Below are 23,243 nucleotides of genomic sequence, written 5' to 3' on the forward strand. Positions count from 1 at the left end.
AAGCTTGGTTTGCTGGTGAGGGGAAGCTTGGTCTGCTGGTGAGGGGAAGCTTGGTCTGCTGGTGAGGGGAAGCTTGGTCTGCTGGTGAGGGGAAGCTTGGTCTGCTGGTGAGGGGAAGCTTGGTCTGCTGCTGAGGGGAAGCTTGGTCTGCTGCTGAGGGGAAGCTTGTTCTGCTGGTGAGGGGAAGCTTGGTCTGTTGGTGAGGGGAAGCTTGGTCTGCTGCTGAGGGGAAGCTTGGTCTGTGCTGCTGAGGGGAAGCTTGGTCTGTGCTGCTGAGGGGAAGCTTGGTCTGTGCTGCTGAGGGGAAGCTTGGTCTGTTGGTGAGGGGAAGCTTGGTCTGCTGGTGAGGGGAAGCTCGGTCTGCTGGTGAGGGGAAGCTTGGTCTGCTGGTGAGGGGAAGCTTGGTCTGCTGCTGAGGGGAAGCTTGGTTTGCTGGTGAGGGGAAGCTTGGTCTGCTGCTGAGGGGAAGCTTGGTCTGTGCTGCTGAGGGGAAGCTTGGTCTGTTGGTGAGGGGAAGCTTGGTCTGTTGGTGAGGGGAAGCTTGGTCTGTTGGTGAGGGGAAGCTTGGTCTGCTGGTGAGGGGAAGCTTGGTCTGCTGGTGAGGGGAAGCTTGGTCTGTTGGTGAGGGGAAGCTTGGTCTGCTGCTGAGGGGAAGCTTGGTCTGTTGGTGAGGGGAAGCTTGGTCTGCTGGTGAGGGGAAGCTTGGTTTGCTGGTGAGGGGAAGCTTGGTCTGCTGGTGAGGGGAAGCTTGGTCTGCTGGTGAGGGGAAGCTTGGTCTGCTGGTGAGGGGAAGCTTGGTCTGCTGCTGAGGGGAAGCTTGGTCTGCTGCTGAGGGGAAGCTTGTTCTGCTGGTGAGGGGAAGCTTGGTCTGTTGGTGAGGGGAAGCTTGGTCTGCTGCTGAGGGGAAGCTTGGTCTGTGCTGCTGAGGGGAAGCTTGGTCTGTGCTGCTGAGGGGAAGCTTGGTCTGTTGGTGAGGGGAAGCTTGGTCTGCTGGTGAGGGGAAGCTCGGTCTGCTGGTGAGGGGAAGCTTGGTCTGCTGCTGAGGGGAAGCTTGGTCTGCTGCTGAGGGGAAGCTTGGTCTGTGCTGCTGAGGGGAAGCTTGGTCTGCTGGTGAGGGGAAGCTTGGTCTGCTGCTGAGGGGAAGCTTGGTCTGTGCTGCTGAGGGGAAGCTTGGTCTGCTGCTGAGGGGAAGCTTGGTCTGCTGCTGAGGGGAAGCTTGGTCTGCTGGTGAGGGGAAGCTTGGTCTGCTGGTGAGGGGAAGCTTGGTCTGCTGGTGAGAGGAAGCTTGGTCTGCTGGTGTGCTGCTGAGGGGAAGCTTGATCTGCTGCTGAGGGGAAGCTTGGTCTGTGCTGCTGAGGGGAAGCTTGATCTGCTGCTGAGGGGAAGCTTGGTCTGCTGGTGAGGGGAAGCTTGGTCTGCTGCTGAGGGGAAGCTTGGTTTGCTGGTGAGGGGAAGCTTGGTCTGCTGCTGAGGGGAAGCTTGGTCTGTGCTGCTGAGGGGAAGCTTGGTCTGCTGCTGAGGGGAAGCTTGGTCTGCTGCTGAGGGGAAGCTTGGTCTGCTGCTGAGGGGAAGCTTGGTTTTGACTCTTAAGACGTTTGTTTTCCTCGTAATTTATTGCAATAAATTGCTTATGCAAGTGGAACATAGTGGGTTGCCAAATGATGTAGATTGGACTGCGGACATTGGAAGATGAACTGGTTATCTGTCTCCAGTAGGGGTGTAACGATTAATCGAAATGCATTGATCCTAATGTGGTCGATTCAATGCATTGATTTGAATATGTTAGAATCTATTATAATCTAAATTAATCGAAATTATTATCGATTTTTTTTTTGTTATGTTTTTTTTATGTGAGTATTGTTTTTATTGACCTATAGTCCATTCATGCTGAGTGAATCGGTTCCCCCAGCCACATTTTGGGGGAATTAACTGATAGAAGATTAATCGAATCGTGGTCAAATGAAGAGATTTCATGATGCATTGAATTAGGGCTGGGCGATATGGCAAAAAATCATATCGCGATAACGATATGATAATGTTATCATATTTCTCGATATCGATAATTATCGAAATTGTTATAAGTATAAAAAAAACTTTTTTTTTTTTTCTTTTTTTTTTTTTTTTTTTAAAACCAATGTATGTTTATTTTGCAGCAATTCTTTGTCATTGCCGCCATCTTTAGTGTTACAGCCCCTCACACTCCAGTTCTCAGGCTGCAGCTGGTTTAAAAGCTAAAGTAAACCGGCTTCTCTGCTGGCTGTGGCTCCAGGAGAGTTGAACAGTTCTGGCTCTGCTAGTTTATTTTTGATCTTTTGGCGCTTTTTTGGTGGACAAACCAGTGCACCGTGACTCGTGACTGGAGTCTAGTTCTGCTAGCACACTGTGCCTACTGTGTACAGACGGTTTCAAACTGTATTTTAAATTAGAAAGCAAACAAAATAAATGGACAAGAGAAAAATAAATCTCAATTTGGTCAGTATTGTCATTTGGACAAGCAGAGCCATTACTTTACGTTGCAGGCAAGAAAGACAAGTCTGTCCACTGTCTCTGGTTTTAAAACTGCCCTGTTGCAGGTCACAAAAAAAAATATATATATATATATATATATATATATATATAAAAAACGATTTTTCGATTTTTTTTTTATTTCGATATTCGATATCGATTATTAAAATATATCGCGATATTTATCGTTATCGTTATATCGCCCAGCCCTACATTGAATCGTTGCCTGAAGAATTGTAATCGAATCGAATCGTTACACCCCTAGTCTCCAGCTCAGACTACATCAGATGTATGACTAAAAACCTGATTGGAGTCTAGATATAAATGATGCGAAAACGACTCCATGTTTGACTAAGTAACTGTTGGTCCTCCAGGCCCCTCGGGGACATAGCTAGGACTCCATGTTTGACTAAGTAACTGTTGGTCCTCCAGGCCCCTCGGGGACATAGCTAGGACTCCATGTTTGACTAAGTAACTGTTGGTCCTCCAGGCCCCTCGGGGACATAGCTAGCAACTGTCTTTTAACACTAGCCAACTTTGTGTACATTAATGTGATTTTGTCTAGCTCAATGGAGAGAGCAAATGGTACTCTCTATGCATGGCACTAACACTGCCAGAGTTAGGGGTTCGATTCCCACTGCACACTGAATAGTACTTGTACTAGAAATGCAGGCATGATTATGAATCCCCCTGTTCTCTTTCTGACGTCTCCTACTCTCACTTCTCTCCTTGTTATTATAAAAACAATTTACAGGCAGAGAATATCTACAACGATGAGGAGCCAGACACGCCTGCATCCGAGCTGGAGGGCCAGGGATCATAACCTCTTACCCTGCTAGAGGAGCCCTTATCCTGGTCCCCTAGGCCCAGCCCGCCTCTCATCCTGGTCACCTTCCCCATTCTAGTGCGAAATGGCAAATCTCTGGTGATACACTCTGAATGGACTGCAGATGTAGAAGCAACATGGCTGATATTCCACGTCACAATCGGGAAGAAAGACGGACTCCAGTCCATCTCGCTACACTATTTCCCAGGGCTCCGTTCTCTGAAAGCATCCTAGCGATAGAGGAATATCTTGACATTTTGAGCTGTAGTTGGCTATTTTCTTCACCAGGCATGTAACAACGGGTGTAATCTAGGGTCCCTACAGTCATGGAAAACCTGAAAATTCAAGGAATTTCAGTATTGTGTTTGGTAGGCCTTGAAACGTTATGGAAAATTCAACATATCCTAAACGTTTAAGAAACGTCATGGGGGTTCTTTTCCCCTTTTCAACCAGTCAGAATTTCCCCAAGGGTATTAATAAATGTACAATTTAAATTAACAACTTATGTGTTCAGTATAAAACATAGCTAAATATAGCTACTTTTAAAGGACTGGTATCCTGAATAATATGTCTCACCAAAAGACCTGAAACATTCAAATCAGCTAAAAGACCCGGGACCCTCAAAATTTGCCACTAGACAAAAAAGGTGAACTCAAAATGTCACGGTAGGCCTTTTTTAAATCATCCTGGCTCAGAAAAAGACATCTCTCAGAGGTTGTAAGAACAGGGGATTTGTCCAGACCTGGCAGAATTTGTTGCACTTTTTTTTTTCACCCATCCGGGCCGTTTTCCCCAAAACCATCTTAACAGTAAGAACATCTTAGCCATTTGCCACCTAGTTGATCTTAGTGCTAAGAGGGTTTATGGAACCTGGGAACAGGACTCTTACTTAAATTTCTTTGAGTAACCCCCCCCCCTCCAGTGTTACCTGACAGACACACGGGTGTCTGAAAGAACATTCCCTTGATTTGTGGACAGATTTTTTTGTTTTCTTTAGATATTAAAGCTGTGGTATGTAACTCCAGGATGTTACCACCTCTGTTTGACATGTTTAAGCATGAGTTGCCTCTGACGTTGCTCGCTACTGTACCCTCTTTCAGTTACATGATATGTGATGGTGATTTTGGCTAACTGGTGATTAAAGGAGTTTTGTTTTTTTCATAAACCTTTATTTACCCGGGGTAGGTTCTTTATAACCTTTATTTACCCGGGGTAGGTTCTTTATAACCTTTTTTTTTTACCCAGGGTTCGCTGAGCACGGGTGCTTTTTCTGAGCGCTTCACACTCAACACAGAGACTCACACCTGCGAGCTGCCCAGTCCAACCACAGTCCAACACTGTTGACCACTAGGAGCTGCTCAGTCCAACCACAGTCCAACACTGTTGACCACTGAGCAGCTCCAATGGAGCAGTTGAGGGTTAAGTGCCTTGCTCCAGGGCACTTCAGCGGTTGGTATTGAGGTACGGGAGAGAGCGTCATTCATTCATTTTCCCGTCCCGAGTTTTCCTGCCGGTCCGGGGGATCGAACCGGTGACCTTCCGGTCACAAGCCCGCTTCTCGAACCTTTAGGGTCACCGCTGCACTTGGGCTTGACGATACACGAACGCCAAACAACCGAGCTACACTTAGCGTTGCACCATCGTGACAAGCTCTGTCCTTCTAGGAGAGACTTGAGCATCTGAGGCCTGTGATTATTAACGCCCAGCAGTGCTCTACGATGCTGTGGGTTCCACAGATTAGCTTCGGTTCTCCTTTTCAATATACACTAACATTTTATAGTTATTTCAGTGTTTAAAATCATACATACTTCAGCTTTAATAACGTGGGACACCTTCAGGTACAATATAATTGGTCGTCTTCTACAGTTTAGTGAGAAGAGACCAAGCTAATTTTGACTAAAGGAACTTCTGGTAAATGCCTGTGTGCACATCATTCCCCTCAACCATAACCCCTTCCATCCCGTTGGCATCGTGACCATTGCCGTTTGATTTTTTTCTTTTCATTCAATCTTTTCAAGACTAGATAAAAATGGAATGAAAAGATAAATCTCATGGCGTTTTTTTTCCTGCATAAGCTGATGTGAATTGCAATAAAACTTTTGTAACTTTTAAAAAAGTGTTGATTCTCCTTTTACTCTGGAATAAAATTGCATATTATACATGGATGACATACTTATAGTGCAATATTTCCTCTGGGATGCTTAGTAGCAATTAAGTGGGAGGGTGTATTTTGATTTAGTACATTATATGTACACATTGTACATTTTCATTAGTAATAGTACATGTAAATAGTACTATTATACTACCGTACTTATAGCTATAACATGTACGATATGTACCTTTTTTTTCTGTGGTCGATTAATACTTTATTTACATGTTGTAAGCAAGATCGGGATGTAAATAGAGGATTGGTTCAGCCATCCCTGGTTAAATCAGTCAATGACCCGGGCCCTATTTCATAAGATCCTGTCTGACAAGATATTTGTTGTTTCTTATGATTTAGTCCAGAATTCCATAAGTCGATACTGTAGTTGGGAGATGGAACTGAAAGCTATGATCAGAGTAATTATTCATATTCATTCCTTCATTGGGCTTAACTTCTTGATAAATATAACATTCCTTTATTGATCCCCTTGGGGGAAATTTGGGCATCATAGCAGCATGGGGCAGGGTAATAGTATAAAGACATAAATATAGGCAATACAATTTGACCGGAATATTAAAATATAAGGAAAAATACTGACGCCATTCAAACTGGAACCCCCTCCAGGACCCCCCCACACACACTTAGAGAACTGAAATAGAGACTAACAAAGAATAGACAAATTTGGAAAATTCTACAAAATGTTTATTGAAAAGCAAGACAGGACTATAAGAACATTGTACAATCTCAACGAGGGAATGTGGGCTCATGGGTTTATTAATAAAAATAAAGCTTTCTGAAGCCATGGCGACGTGCCTCCTCTTTCACAGTTCTCTCACCTACAGAGGTAGATTCTGACATTACCTGAGTCAAACCGGGGCAACGCCAAAGAAAGAGGAAATATGAGGATTACAAGAGGCAGGATTCCTCACTGAAAAACAATTACAACACTTCTCTTAAAAATCATTGAGTCAAATTGAATCACTCGCTGTGATCTTGTGATGTATTCAGTGCGTTCTAAAGCTCTGGCTAACCTTGCTTTTTGAAATACCATTGTTATTTATATCCCAAAATGCAAAGTACCGACAAGTACGTCGACAGAACCAGTTGAGCAGAATAAAGTTGACCGAGTTGACCCCCTGAGAAAAATCTCCTGGCTATAGGGGCCGACATGCAGACCTCGACAGCTGAAAACCAAAATGAAGTTCATTTAGAGCCATCCTGAAAACATTATGCTCTCTCATCATTCGGCAATCTACCAGAAACAGGTCTGGCGCCCATCTCATAGTTTGAGAAACCAGGCAATAATCAGTGTTGATCATGATCATTGTATGGCTTCATATCAATAAGCACTATTGCCATTTTTCTTTAATTAAGACAAATTAGTCAAAACATCAAGCATTACATGTAATTTTGTTTTTCAGTTTACCTGGCTAGCAGCAACAGACTCCTGTAATACCCTCTGGGTCTAGGCCAATTGGGCTTTTCATTGGATGCCTTGTGAAGTTAGCCCATATTTTACATTAACCAGCCACAGTGGCTTGTGGTTTCACATTTCACCAGCCAAATAAAATTCCTCAGCTGCAAACATAGATTTTAGAATAGAAGACTGACTATTCTAGGCAATAGTGGGTTACCTGCCAACGTGACAACAGTAGCATCAACTGACTTACCAGGCAGCCACATTTATCTACAATAGGCAGTCACATGTAACTACAATAGAAAGTCACATTACCTACAGTAGGTAGTCACATTTACTTAAAATAGGCAGTCACATGTACCTGTACCTACAGTAGGCTGGTGGCTAGTGGTCATTTCAAGCTCCAATCACAAGGATGAACAATACATGCTAAGCGGGAGAGCAAGATATCATACATGGGTTGCTTTGGGTTCAGTTTAGCAATTCCACCACTAACTAGGATTATGGGTTTTTGAGGTGAGGAAGCTGGTCCAAAGTCAGCACTGATGGGAAGTTTCACCCTAAAAGATTCCAGTCCATCAGAGGGTGTGAACTCGTGCACACAGTCTAGAGAATCAACAGAACATTCTAGGAAACTTGAGATGATTCAAATGTCTCCCATTCATTGTCTATAGAGCAACTCCAGACTTAATACCTACATCACAAGTATGAGTCTTACTTCTGTATAGTTTCTGGCTTTGAGAGAGTAGCTCATGTTCACAAATATTGATTGAACTTTCCTCTGGAAATAACATTGGAATTCTTGTAGTCTTCCCCTTTAAGAAGCCCACCCACTACAGGCTTTTAGTTTGAAGCACACACTGTTAACATTTTTCTTAGCCATGTTCTCACAGTGAATGGGGCTATAACTGAAATATATTGTTAAATGTTTTAAAAGGTGCAATAGATAACATTCAGCTACCACATGTCGCACTAGAGGACCAGCATGTCAGACCAAAACCATGGTGTGCTTAGATAGAGTACGATAATTATAATTATCATACGCTGTACCATCAAACTATAATTATCATACGCTGTACCATCAAACTAAGTTCAGATAAAACTGTCAAACTAGTTCATAATAGTTGTACGTTTTAGATTCAAGTTTAGGTTGAAACAGAAAGTTGATGAGCAAGCAGTAATTTTCTTTTTGAAAACGGGGACCGCTCAACTAGCAGCACAGTTATCGAATCAGGTGCATTCCACATGGGGAAATGGGAAGTAGGGAGGGGGTAGATGCACGCAACATGTAAATGACCTTAATTTTGGACCCACCAAAAAAATATGTACGATACATTAATAAATCAATAATTTATTTGGGGAAAAACAACTTTTATTCCACACCTTTCTAAAAGCTCAGCGGATGTATAATTCCTTTTTTAAGCAATTAGTCTACATTAAACGTTTTATCTATAGCACCTTTAATAGTGGATACATTCCAAAGAGGTTTAGAAAACAGTTAACTATACTTAAGTATGATATTTCAGCCTCATGTACCGTTCCTACGACGAACAAATTCTGATAAAATGCTAAGAACTTCTGCTTCAAAGACGTCAACCAAATCAGAATAAAAAGAGGCCAAGGGGTCATGACAAAACAGATAGGCTACTTGGTGAAAACCTGAACTTTGCTTTTAATGAATGGCTTCATGTAATGTGCAGGGCTGTGCCGAGCTGTAGTGGGCAGACTGCATAGCTCTCCATCTGTACCCGATATCCACCGTCATAGAACAGTGAGGTCGTTGCCAGGGCAACAGGGTCAAGCGGGTGGGCTGGGAGGCTGCATTTACACAGACCTGTATGAAGTCTTATAAGAGTCGTCAGCTGTACCAAAAAACAAACATTTAGAGGTGCCAGCTGTACCAAAAACAACCAACATTTAGAGGTGCCAGCTGTACCAAAATCAACCAACATTTAGAGGTGCCAGCTGTACCAAAATCAACCAACATTTAGAGGTGCCAGCTGTACCAAAAACAAACATTTAGAGGTGCCAGCTGTACCAAAAACAACCAACATGTATAAGGTGCACTTGAGTTAGCCGTCAGAGCACACCATGTCTGCGTTATGTGTAGTAAAAGACCAATGGAACGGTTAGTATAGATGGTCTACCCAAAAGTGTTAAGGAGATATCTAACATGTGTAGGAAAGGGTAGAAAACAATTAAGATTTACTGTGGAACATGTTACATGTGGCTCTTGGCACAAGGTTTGAGTCATTTATCAGATAAGCTAGTTTAGCCTGGTACAAGCCCTGTACTGCAGATGCAGGACACATCAAGTGGACCTTCTTGACCAAGAGGTTGTTCAATGAGCTAGACCTGGGTCAAAGAATGATTGAAATCCTTTAATAAAAAAAGAAAATATAAAAGGGGGAACATTGCCTGTATTCAGAATTCCAATACGCTATTCCCATAGTCTAGGAAAGTTTCAATCAATATTTGTGAATGTGAGTCGCTGCTCTCTCTCAAAGCCAGAACAAAGATAAGTATGTCTCAAAGTATGCAATTGATTTGTGGACCCAGAGAAAGTTTGTTTTCTTTATTACACCCACATGAGCTTTATCCTACAGTAGTGTTCTCGGTCCTGAATCAAAACATTTACCAATGTACTCGTAACATTACCCTGGGTGCTCCGTTACCCAATTCATCATCTATGGAGCACTGGAGCAGCTTCAGACTTTATAGTTGATGACACACATTTTTGGACCATCTTAGACCACAGGAATGACATGTATGAACTTAGAAAATGGGCTTCATTCCCCCTTAAATTACCTTGAGCCCTTACTTTGAGTCTGCCTTGGCTGCAGAAACAGGCTTCTCAAAGCTAATAGTGCATCTAGTCAGTGTTTTGATATACAGTAGTTTGATAAACTCAGGACATCTGAAATGTAATATATGTCAAATAAATGTCAGAACACACCAAGAATATAGATGGTCATAAAATGTGTAGTGAAATTAATCCCTTGATATCTTTGATCTTGATGACGTTTTTCTTTTTTTACTCAAAAGCCTTTAAACGTGATCACAGGAGGGGGGGGGGGGGATTTCAAACATTGAATGACCGTGTCTGGAGACAACTCTTCTCTACATTCACCAGATCAGGAAGTCCACATAGGCTTGTTTGTTTTCACATTGACAGAGTTCCTTTACAGACAAAACCTGCAGCTCCTATAAACCACAGCTGGAATTACAAACATTTGTATTCATATGCATCAAAACAAGTGCAGTTAAAAAAATTATAATAATTCTTCCAGTATAAAGTATCAAAGATGACAAGCCCCCCCCCCCCCCCCCACTTTTTTTTTTTATCAAACTAAAACACACAAGGTTTCAAATTGTTTGTCGACTATCAGCGTCGCGTTTCGTAAGACAATCCTATGTTAACATTCTGAGATGCATTCTGGCGTCCCGATCCACAGGTTGAGAAACACTTTGATAGAACACCGTTACCTTTCACAGACAATCACACCACCATAGGCGTTCAAGATCAATCAGCCTATGATCTGTAGTGGGGAACTGCTTGTCAACACTGGCAATGCAGGCTCCTCCCCCTCCAGTACAAACAGGCAGAAATACCTCTTCAGAAGTGCAACCTTGGATATAGATCATTACCATCACCTGGGTCTACTTTGCCCCATGTGTATGAGTCACATTAGAGACGTATGTTTTCAAACAAAAAGTAAGTGGGTGGCGCCTACGGGTCCCCAGAGAGGTCAGGGTTTGTTGGCGGTTCTGGAACTCCTGTAGACCTTTTCGGAAGAATTCTGTTGCCAGGGAAACGGCTTGGGCTGCAGTGCATTTCCTGTCAGCTATTGTAGTAGCGAACACCGCAACAGGAAATACACTTGGGCCAAAATAGAACAACTTGTGAAAAGATCTAGAGGTATGTGCACCAAAGAAAATGCTCATTTCAGACCATGTGCTCCTACAGAATCTACAGAGGGCAACGAGAGGAGAGGATGCAACAACAAATACAGGAAGGGACATCTGAGATGTCTTCCAGTTGAGATTGAAATGCTCCGTGACAAGTAGTCACTCTGCGCCTGTACTACAGATGAAACGGATATTTAAGAAAATACCTGTCAATTGTTTAGAGAATACCCGTTGATTGAACGTCTGGTATGGAACATCGGATAGACCAACAACCTCCAACAGCCACCCCCCCCCCCCAGACTGTCAGCACAGTCCCTAGCAACCGTAGTGTCCAGCAGAGGTCAGGTGCCTCTCTCACACAGTACAGCCTTAGCCCAGAGTGATCCTTCCTCCTAGACTAAAAGTTGGTGCACCCTTTCCTCAGTACCTGTTAGCCCAGGGTTGAGTTCTACGGGTGCACTGCTCTAGAACAGGACTAGAAGGAATGTTGAACTAGCGGTGTAGGAATGTTGATCAGTCATGCACAGGAGTCAGTTATTCAGTGATATTTTGGTTAAAGGAGCACTCCCCGCAAACATGTGTATATAATTTGTATATCAATTACTCCCTCTGATGCCTTGTATTCATGAAGATTGGTTTTTCTTCTTGCATGTACTACACAAAACGCATGCATTTTCGCTAAAACCTTGCTAATGAAAATATATCTGGTTCAATGCTGCCTTCAAATGGAGTTTGTGGTCTTAACCTCTGGCCTGAAGTCGCGAGGACACCGTTGCTAGACAACTGGGCAATGTGTCTTGAAGCCACTGAGGTTAACGTTGTGAATACCACAAGGGTGGGTCGCTGTTCTGGTGAAAACTAAAAACACGAGTTCTATTTGAAGGCAGCACTTATCCTGAAATGGTTGTTAGCAAGGTTTTAGCTAAAATGCATGCGTTTGAGCAAATGACCAGGGCCCAGGAGTTCAAAACATTGAATCCCTATTGATTGATTGAACATTTTAATTAACAGATTGCAGAATGGGTACAGTACAGCTCAATACACACAATTGTTAAGGGGATGCAGACCAGAGAAAGACTTTCATCTTGTTTACACCCCGGTCCCCCATTTTCAATTCATAATGAGTTGAAATGAATGAATACAAATCTGATCCAATCAGATAGGGATTACAAGTTTTGAACTCCTGGGCCCAGATGATAAACCAGACTTGGATTATACTGGACAAGTTGTGAGACAGTTTGTAAACGGTTGTGTTGATATCGTTTTGTTGTTGTTAAACCAAATCTCCATTAATTTCTACAGTTTTTTGGATTCTACGTGCACTGTGGAGACATGCGAGATCATGAATCCAGGGCATCACAGGGGGAGTAATTGATATACAAATGATACATTTTGGGTGAAGTGCTCCTTTAAATTAATCTTGGGTGAAGTGCTCCTTTAAATTAATCTTGGGTGAAGTGCTCCTTTAAGTTAATCTATCAACATGAAACATCAACTAGTAAGCCCCAGTTACGCTGGGATAAAAAAAAAAAAAAATGGACACACTTAGTCCTCGCCTGGGCTAAACACAGAATGAAACAAGTTGTAAAATACCTGCTACAACATCAACATTAACACTTTGAGTGCCAGCGACGTGTTATCTCGTTATTTCATGCCCCCCGTTGAGTGCCGACGACGCAAATTGTCGCTATTTTTTTTATTAGCGATCTGAATTCATATTTCATCAACCGAGTCTCCCGTTGGTACAGCAGCCCCTCTAGGAGCTGCGATGGGAAAATACCGCCCCCTATCGTCTATCCCTGTGTAACTGTAGGCCATTCGATTACACTGGTGGATCTGTGTGGGGGGAGCCTACTGGCTCCACTATGCTGGCGAGGGATCTGATGAACAGGGAAGTGATCGCGAGATGGAAAGCAGCCTGGAATATATATTTACAGCAGCCAATAATCAATCATTAAACGCGATAGATATTTGGAATGGCAATCAGGAATTGGAATTTTTTTGGAGAACATCTGATCTAAGGTAAGGAGTCTATGTTACCAGTTTTAGGATAATCAGAGCTGTTTTCACTGAGAAAACTGCGTGTCCCGTATGTCTATGTGTGTGTGCTGTTGAGGAAATAAGATAATCGATTTCTCAGCTCGCTTCTATAGCTTGCATAAGTACAAGCCCATGCTGCTATGCCTGAATTTCCCCAAGGGGATCAATAAAGGAATATCTTATCTTATCTTACACATACTATCAATAATCTAGCGTTTATTTGAAAACTATTCATAAATAGGCCGACAAATGACAACGTGTCTAGTGTATTCGAGAATATTCCAATAAATGCCATTTATGACGGAATCTTTCTATTTTCCTGAAGTTTGAGAGAACGATAGCTTTTCGAAATGCTATAAAAAGGATATGAACCGATTAAAAAACAATCCGTTTCGACAATGTTGACTGCAAACAAGTCATTGATAAGCGACGGGCAGATTACACATAGCCATAATTTAAAACATAGATTATGTGTTTTTAACGCCATCATTGAAGTGGATGCTGGCATCCAAGGACATTAATCAACGTTATGGCTGGCACTGAAAGTGTTAAGAGAGACCATGGCATTTTGTATTATGGGATGTTATGTTTCATTGTCAGTCCCTTACCGAGACATGGAGCACCATGTGGAACCTCTTAGAACGCTACTTCCCGTTAACACCATCCAGAACGCTACTTCCCATTAATGCCATCCAGGAATCTATACAGACAACAAGGCTACATCAATAAAAGGAGTATCTCTGACGATATGCATCTGAAATATTTCTAAATCAGTCACAAACTAGGTTTTAAGTGGGAGACAGGATGCGCGTGAAGAAGAAAAAGGGCCAATCTGATTGTGAGTCTGACTCAACGCCCAGCTTCGGTCTGACTGCATGGAGATCTCCTCTATGAAAATACAACTGTGGTAGAAAAGGGGAAGTGCTTCATCACAAAGCCAAGTATTACGAGCCATGTACACATGGGCCAAGTACTAGAATAGAATCAGCAATACAATCGTTTTACTCTTCTTAAACTATCACAAAAAAAATATATATATATAGGGTGCGGTTTTCCAACCAGATAGCCAAGTCCTAGACTTGCATAATCACTATATCCACTGAAGATGCTTTATCGTCTAGTCGCTCAACTAGGCCATGGGTCTAAGGACCGATCCTATGAAGCCCTCCTCCCTACAAACAGAGAGCCGAGTAGAGGGCAGAGTGGCTCAGGGGAGTCAGTCCCGGGGCTGTGAGGAGGTGGGGTCAGGGGGGTGGCTGGTGCTGGTAGCAGTAGTATCGGTTGCAGCTGTGGGCTCCTGCTCTGGTTCGGGGGGTCTGGAGAACTGGTGGACCCCCTCCCCCTCTCTCCTCCGCTGCTCCTCGGTCTCCGGCCCCTGCGTCGAGCCGTCTCCTTCCCCAGCCGAGGGCTCCCCGGGCTGGGGCGTCGGAGGCCCTGTGGTTACCTCCTCCGGCTGCTGGAGGACAGTGAGGCGGTGGTTGAGGTCGTTCCTCTCCTTCTGCAGCGCCCGGCACAGTCGCTCCAGGCGCTCCAGCTTCCCTTGCAGGGTTTTATAGTGCCCGTCACGCAACGTTTTCTGAAAACACAAGATCAGATTACATTCAAATGTATTGTCATTATTAGGGGTGGGACGATACATCGATCCAGATCGATACATCGATCTAATTATCAATGATCCAATAGGATCGATGCAACGTAAAAAGATCGGTTCATATCGATACTCTTATTTTGAAAATCCTGTGGCAAGTCTCATACGCCCAACAACAGCATGTGAAACGCCCATGTGTGTAGACGTTACAGCAGGGCTACAGAATGGGCATATTTGGTGGCATTTTGCGACCCGAAATAAGTCCCTGCTTCCCCCCCACCCCCCCCCCCCCCCCCGCAACGGGTCAAATGCATCCAACATGCTATACATCCTCCCCGCCATTCCTTTATGCCCACGTCGTGTTAAAGACGTAAACTAACGTTAGCTGCTTACACTAACTAAGCTAACCTTGATCAGAGGCATAGAAAAAACAACAGTTCCATTAGTGGGGAAGGGGGCTCCCTTTGTGTGCGTGTGTGTAAGTGAGTGTGTGCGTTCCATCTCTGGTCTTTGAAAAGACCAGATGGTCAGAAAAGTTTGATTGTATTTACTGAGGATGGACAGATAATGTTGATATTTAAACATGAAAAATATAATACATAATAAATGTATGCATGATCATGCAACATAAAATAATTGTTGTAGGAACAGTTTGGGAGAGGGAGGGGTACCGAATTCGGTCCTTTCAAAGGGTCTACCGAAACACGTCGGTACTACAGAGTATCGATTCACGTGAGATCCAACAGTGCCAATTTTCGGTTATTTATTTAGTTTACCACAAAACCACACGTTAAGCGGTTCAGCTTGTGCAAACCAAGCGTTGGCACTTTGTGTGTGCACACGCACATGGGGGAAAAAAAGGAGGGAGAGAGAGAAAGCATGAGAGTAAGTTACTTACTTACTAAGTGTAGTAAGATAACGGAGGCCCGCTAACATACGCTACACCATAGATATATAAACATAATTATGAGTTACACTGCCCCAGAGCCTTCTAAAAAGATTCATTATAGCAGTGCAGGCTCTGCACTGCCCCAGGTGAGAGACAACCAAACATCGTGAAGACCCGCCCTACTCTGCCTCTGATTCGCAGACTGTGGGTGGGGGAATGTGATTGGACCAAAGCAAAGTTCAGTTGACAGACACACAGACAGTGGAGCAGTAGACATGCAGAGAGACACTGCTCCTGCTTGCAGTTGAGCATGTTGGCGCTGTCTCGCAGATAATACATATGAAAAGAATAATTTGATGTGTGACTGACTGTGTATATATATATGTTGTTCTAAATAAATAATAATAACTTTATTTGTATAGCACCTTTCATACAGGGGCTTGCAGTTCAAAGTGCTTTACATCAGTAAGATGTAAATAATAATAAAGTAATAATACATGATTTATTTATTAAATATTAAGTTTAGATTTTCTTTTTTTTAACAACTGAGGTAGGTACGGTAGATTACATTTTTACAGACTAAAGTACCGGAAAAAGAGGTACCGTTTGGTACCGGTACCGCATCGGTTCAAATGTGAACGGTACTCATCCCTAGTAGGGAGGGGTTTTAGGTTGTGAGTTCCAAACAATTTTACTTAAAGTTTAAAGCTCAATATATCAAAACGTGGCACTTTACAGTGAACAGGAGGTCTATTTGTATTAAAAACAATAGATTTTATTTTGTTTATCTAAAGGTTACAGATTGTGTTAAATGGGCATCATATCGATCGCAGACACCTGAATCGTATGGTAGCAGACTTTGCAAATGTAAGAGTAAAGCGCAACAGTAACTTCAGACGGGTTAGTTCAAACATGTTGTTCAGATGAGTTAGTTCAGAGTTAGAACAACACTAGTCACCTCCTCAGCCATCTGCAGCAGAGCCTGGTTGTTAGTCTCCCACATGCTCCTCCACTGGCTGGTCTCCTTCTCCAGCTTCTTGATCTTCTTGGTCATCTGGTGACCGGACATAAAGGTCAGTCGAACAGAAACAATGTTGAGGGACGTCCAAAGCACAAACCCAGATAGTGTGGGGGGGGGTATTTAAAAAGAAGAAAATAATTTTCAATACAAATTTAAAACAGATTGACATGTGATTTAGACTACTCTCCTGCAGTAATAGCCATCAATATAATATGGAAACAAACCAATATTAATCAGATAGATAATTATCAGGTCACATGATCAGATGGACAATTATCAGGTTACATGATCAGATAGATAATGATCAGGACACATGATCAGATGGAGGACATGTTTCTCACCTTCTCCATCTCTTGTCTGAAGGTGGTGAACACCTCGTTGCTTTTAGCCAGGGTGCTCTGGAACTCCTCAAACTTGTCCATGTACAGAGAGAGCTATAAAACACACAGAAACATTGAACCACCAGATGCTACATTTGATCTCATTCTGAAGACCCTCCAGATGTGTTTTAAACCCTTAACACATTGACGATCAGCATGTAGCGCCGATTTATAGGCCAGAGGACAGAGGTTTGTTTACAAACCGATGTACTATATATATAATTTATAGTATTGCTATCTGTCCATTCTCATTGTCACTTGAGTGCATAAACCGTGCCTTCATAATGGCTTAAAGAAAATAAAAATCCATCGGTTGGTTGTAATTTTATAGCGCCGTGAATTTAAGGTTTATCATTTTTTTCGCCTCGGTTTTTTTCTGGGGAGCTAGATAATAGGCTAAAGGCTAGTCACGTTATATCAAACGCCATTTCTGCTGTATACACGAATGAAATAAAACAAACTGCGTAGCATCCGGACTATTACAGAGCATCTATGGATGAAATGGGGGCGGCGGGGGACGCCGATCAGTATTATTGATTAGCAATACAGTGTGTGTTCAAGTAGCCATTTTCACTGATCGATCACGTTACGTTTTAAAACAATGTCCAATCCAGCTGTAATTTGGGGGAATAGTATCCTACCGTCAGGCCATGTGATCGCCGGCAGCATTTCGTCATTAGTCATCGGAATCTGGTAGATCGATATGTCCATTGGCTAATCATAAATCCCATTATTCCAGGCTGAAATATGCGTTCGGTAACGGGATCAAAGATGGAGGGTCTTTGTTTGGAACCGAGGCTCATATGAAACGCCCACAGATAATAATTCAAACACCCTCAATGATACTGCAGTGGAGCGATGGCGCCCCTAAGCGGATCTGGCCGGTATTGCATGTTTCGAAAATCAAATATGTGGGTAGGTCCTGCAAGTCGATCGCGGACGTTAATAGCGTTATAAATATGGAATAAAACAACTCGCCACGAGTTAACTCGTGGCTCTGGTCCTCAACGGGTGGAATCGAATCACGAGTTAACTCGTGCTTAGGCGGCAAAGTGTTAAAGATCCCCCAGATGAGTTATAAACCCTTAAAGATTCGCCTCCAGATATATTTTAAACATTTGTAAATTATCTATATTGAATAACAATTTGTATACATGTTTCTGGAATATCTGAACTGAAATATCTTAATATCTCTACCCCTTTACCCTCATTGAGAATGTATCTATGAATATTAGGAGTGTAACGCAGGGATTAAAGCAAAATTTTAAGGGAGCCTACTTGTTTCGGTTTTGTAGATAATCCAATGTACAGTTACACCCCCCCCCCCCACCTCCAATGTACATTCCCCCCCCCCCCCCCCCCCACCTACCCAACCTCCTCCAATGTAGTTTCTTCATCAAATGTATTTACTCTCTTTTTTAGACTCTTATTGTATCACAAACAATACTGTATTTGTAAATCTGGTATGTCATAAATGTATATAGATGTAGCAGTATTGTCTACTCTATCTGTATGTCATATATGTTATGATGAATTGAAAATGGGGGACCCTGATGTAAACAAGACGAAAGTCTCTCTGGTCTGAATCCCCTTAACACATTCCCGCCCAAGCACGGAGATCTCCGTGTTTCGATTCCACCCGTTGTGGACACTAACAGAGGCAAGGATATATCCGTGGGATGTTATTGCTTTTATTCCATTTTAATAACCTATTCAAGGTCGCCGAGCGGCACTGCAGATTTACCCTACTCTATGAATTCGAGAAGGTGCAATACCGGCCAGATTCTCTTAGGGGCGCTATCGCGCTAATGCAGTGTGCCCTGTGGCTGAACGGATCAGTATTTAATTTTTTTTTTACTTTCAATGGAGATTTCAGTAGCAGGATTCTGGATGTGCAGCATGTAGCTTGGATTACGTTTTGGATCGCAGATTTCACCATGCAATAAGGGGATTTATCATCAGCCAATGGACATATCGATCTACCAGATGGCGATCGATAACTGGGAAATGCTCGGGGGGGGGGGGGGGGGGGGGGGGGGGGGGTATCAGCCCGGACCACGGTAAGATCTTTTTCACGTAAATTACAGCCCGATCGGGCATTGTTTTGATAGCCATCCAGGCGATCGGCCTATGTGGCTAGTTAGACGAACACGGTTATTGGTAATCAATAATAATAAATTACGTCCCCCCCCCCCGCCCCCCTTTCATGCATACATGCTTTGGGATCGTCCCGATCATATGCAGTTTGAGTTATTTCTGTAGCATCTGTAAAACGGAAATGCCATTGGATATAACGTTAGCAGCTATTAGCCCTATATCTAGCCTTCCAGAAAATATACTAGTCCCAAATCCCGTATAACGCTTATATTCACGGCGCTATAAAATGAGAACCTATTGATGATTTTTTTCCTTCTAAGCCATTTTGAAGGGACGGTTTATGGACTCAATTGACAATGAGAATGGACAGATTATAGCAATACTATAAAGTATAGATTTAGCTGTACAAACAGCCCCACGTTTGTTTACATTCCCCGGTCCTCTTGATATTAATTAGACTCAGCCCAATGGCCCAGAATGTGTTAACAATTGTGTGTATAAGAGGTTAATTTAATTGAACCCTGCAAATACCCTGAAGTAGTGTGTGTCCAGATACCTGTTGTTTGTGCTGAGTCTCCTGTTCTTTCATCAGTTCACATTTATGTCTGGATTCTGTGGCGTCTTTCAGCAACTAGACCACAACACAACATAACAGTCAATATACACACAACATAAGTCAATATACACACAACACAATGTTAATACTGTATACACACAACATGCCACACATTTAGATAGAAACTTGAGTTGATAAGATGTTTGCTATAATTCATTTCGATTATAGAATTGCATGCATCCATATCGTAATTTCACCAGACTATGATAAACCAGAATATTTTTCGAGCCACAACTGATCATAATTGTTATGCACCTATCCCATAGCTTAACCCTAACCACTCCGACTATCTACAACTCAAAGATAAATGTAAAACAGTCCCTCCAGGCTGTGGGATGTAGCATCTACCTTTGGAAAAGATTGATCTATATCTTGACGTTTTGGATTTTGAATCTATAAGACTAAACATGCTTCAGTCATGCATACTGGTAATCGTTAAAAAATAAGATAACAGAAGATGTTCAGTGAACTGTGGTGACTCACAAAGTCTCTCTCTATCTGCTGCTTCTCCTCCACCTCTCTCATCAGCTCTGCCGTCCTCTGAAGCTTGGCATCTACCAGCTGCTGCTGGAGCTCCTTGTGTTTAAACACCTTGTCTATGTGCTGTAAGATGGAGAGAAAAAGAGAGAAAGAGGGGCAGATATATTTATTGAAATGGATAATGAAGTTTGTTGTTGGTGGTTGGAAGGTGGTGTGGAGGAAATAGAGCTCTCCTCATCTCAGCCCATCAGAGAACATGTCTTTAACCCCTCCCCTCAGTTTGACCCATCTTATGGGGTTTCCCCCTCCCCCTCCTGACTATAAAGTAGGGATGTCCCGATCCGATAAAAAAAAATAATTCAACAAACATGACCATGTTCACGTCTTAAACTCATACTGAGGCCTTCGTTTTGGTTTTAAATTGCATATCATCATTCATTTATTTATTGTCACACAGAGCAGAAGAATTTTGCCAAAACAAACCAATAGTATCCAGCTGCAGAACGGCAAACAAGCCACAATCTCAGACCCAAATTAAAAAGTATTTTTTTTTTTGTAATCCCAATTTCTCACATTACATTGACCCTGAATGTTGACGTTATCCAGGTGAAAAGTTAACTTCATAAATCATTTGATGTATAATTAAATCAAAGGAAATGTGTTTGGGTCTGAGACAGCAGGATGACTAAACGAGGCTTTTGGGTCTGAGACAGCAGGATGACTAAACGAGGCATAATGATTTTACTGCAACGAATGTTATAATAAAAGCTTTTATATACATTTGTCTGATTGAAAACTGTATTAACAGATTGCAGAATGGGTACAATTCAGTACGGGTTCTCTGAGCAAAGGAAGGACATGAGATATGAATGAGTAATGCTTGCTATCTGGTCGGGTAAATAATATGCTGATGCTATTGAACGCAGGGTTAGAAATTAACATTTTTTTTCAAGGGCTTTTTTTGCCCCCCTTAATTGATTTTCGGGGGCTTTTTTTTGTATTTCGGGGGCACTGAATTTTTATGATGAAAATTAACATAAGGATTATAAAACATTGTTGACACTTTTTTTTACAGTCTTCGTCCCTATGTTTGATAATGTAATGTTAATGTCTCCATATATAGGGCTCTACGCTAACCTTTTTCCCAAGGAGCACATGTGCTCCTAAATAAAATGTTAATAAATAAAATCTAAATAAAAATTTAGGAGCACACAAAGAAATTTAGGAGCACAGTGAAAATTGTTCAAGTAACAGAGTTTATTAACTATTTATCTCATGCATTATTATACTGTGCGTGTGCACACTATGAATTGAAAATGGGGGACCCTGATGTAAACAAGACGAAAGTCTTTCTCTGGTCTGCATCCCCTTAACTTGTGTGTATTGAGCTGTACTGTATTGTACCCATTCTGCAATCTGTTAATAAAGTTTTCAATCAATCAAACGCAAAAGGATATCGGTTGTCAAGCTGCTTTTGTATGTTGTAGTGTTGTTATGATACCAACATTTTGACTTTGATACAGATAGGAAAGGTAATGGAATATATTATTAGATGACAGAACATTGAAAATTCTTTATACAATTATTTAATTCATTATGAAATAGAAATTCCGTTTTTGGGTGGAACGTTTGTTGCAAGGAGGGAGGAGGCGGGGACCGCTGCGTGTTACACACAACACGGAGAAATGGTCTAGCTGCTTCGGTGCGTCGTTAACGTTAACGTCGGAAGAAATTCCCCACTAACCCCTAAATTCAGAGCAGAGCAGTATCCTAATGACTTTTATGCTTCAGTCGATAAGGTGTTTTGCGAATTCTGTCAACATACCGTGGGGACTGGACCCGCAAAAACACGTGCGAATATCACTTCAAAAGCCATGTCAGCCGGATTCCTCTCTTTCTCCTCGTCTCTCTTTTGCTCAAAATAAAAATGAATGGGCTTCATGGCTGGCTGATTTTTATGCGTTGTCTGATTCTGAATGTATAACTTGCCTAAGCCGGTACCGTGACTTTGTTTTCGGGCGCTACTGTGATTGGACGTTTATGCGCCTTGTGTAATGTGGGACTATTATAACAGCGGAGCTGTTTTGTAATCGTCACTCGTCTCGAGTAAATGATTTTTCCGGGTGGCGCACACACACATATTATTAGGGCCAAATACAAGGGAAATGCTCGCACTGTAGATCATATATATAATTATATATATAATTAGTAAACTGTCGGGGGCATTTTCTGCCCCCCTTAACTGATATTCGGGGGCATTTTGTCCATTTTCAAGGGCATTTTGCCCCGAGCCCCCGTTAATTTCGAACCCTGATTGAACGTGTAACTATAACGTTAATGCCACAAAACGAATGCCTTTGTTAATCATAAGTAACTTTGATGCAGTAGCGTGTGTGTGGGCGGCGTTGCAGGGCTGTACGCTAAGCTTTTTCACTAGGGGCACACTTAGTGAAAATATTTTTTAGGGGCAAATTTTTAAATAACAATTTTACCATTATTAAAAAAATATGTTCCTCCTGCCTCATTACTGTGGTCCTTTTATTTAACATTTAAGTGCGTTTGTTTTCAGGTTTGTATCTTTTATAATGAACCAACTGAGAGTGTGTAAATCACTAATAGAACAAAAACAACAAACTGTGTGTGTGTGTGTGTGTGTGTGCGCGCGCTTGTGTAGTGCTCCTTGAATGAGATCACCACAACACACACACACCATTGCATTAATCAGGAGGACAAGAAACTCTGCATACATTTGTTTCACAATGAAAAGTGCTTTAGAAATCAAATGAATTATTATTATAAATAACCCCATGAAAGGTTTATTTGTATGGGTAATTACCTGCTTCATATTTGTGATGTTACTGGTTTCAGTGTGTGCCTAAAGTGATCAATGTGTTGGGCCGTTTATAGAGATCTATGCCAATTAACACTTTGACTGCCGGAAAACGCTTAAAAGCGTCATTCCCGGCCATGCTCAAGTTGCCGGAGGACGCTTTACAGCGTCCTTATATCAATATTTCAAAAATCTGCGATCGGATTCATATTTCCCCTCCGCTGGCCTGAGATCCACCAGGAGGACCCACTGAGCTCTCTGGCGGTTCAGGAGCGCCATCTGGTGGCCGATCGGCGCAATCGCCAAACAGGAAGTGCTATGGAGGTTGCGCTGGTCGGCCGTATTACTTCCGGGCACTCTGTTTGGCTACCGGGACTCGATCGACACAATACATAGCGATCGATTGCCAATAACTCGATAAACAACATGATTTGGACATATATACTATTATACAAGCTGGAAATGGACCCGATATTTCTACATACCATAATAGGTAAAT

At 42.4% G+C, this 23,243-nt stretch overlaps 2 protein-coding genes across 3 annotated transcripts in view; one reads left to right on the plus strand and one right to left on the minus strand.

The window, feature by feature from the left end:
• LOC311223146 (histone-binding protein RBBP7) overlaps positions 1-5,438 on the plus strand; it is a 38,152-nt gene extending 32,714 nt beyond the window's left edge. For both annotated transcript variants that reach the window (XM_084307896.1, XM_084307897.1), the window contains exon 12: positions 3,260-5,438. In XM_084307896.1, the coding sequence (XP_084164022.1) occupies positions 3,260-3,328 (69 nt within the window). In that variant the 3' untranslated portion in view covers positions 3,329-5,438. The remainder of the gene's footprint in view (positions 1-3,259) is intronic.
• A 757-nt stretch (positions 5,439-6,195) lies between these two features.
• The window catches only part of txlng (taxilin gamma), an 85,209-nt gene continuing 68,161 nt past the window's right edge, over positions 6,196-23,243 (minus strand). Inside the window, exons 7-11 of the mRNA XM_084309030.1 lie at positions 19,918-20,037; positions 19,375-19,449; positions 16,683-16,775; positions 16,279-16,374; positions 6,196-14,419 (exon numbers count right to left, since the gene is read on the minus strand). Coding sequence (XP_084165156.1) covers positions 14,060-14,419; positions 16,279-16,374; positions 16,683-16,775; positions 19,375-19,449; positions 19,918-20,037 — 744 coding nt within the window. The 3' untranslated portion in view covers positions 6,196-14,059. The remainder of the gene's footprint in view (positions 14,420-16,278; positions 16,375-16,682; positions 16,776-19,374; positions 19,450-19,917; positions 20,038-23,243) is intronic.

Source organism: Notolepis coatsorum, assembly GCF_963971535.1.
Source record: "Notolepis coatsorum genome assembly, chromosome: 2".
NCBI classification, from domain to species: Eukaryota; Metazoa; Chordata; class Actinopteri; order Aulopiformes; family Paralepididae; genus Notolepis; species Notolepis coatsorum.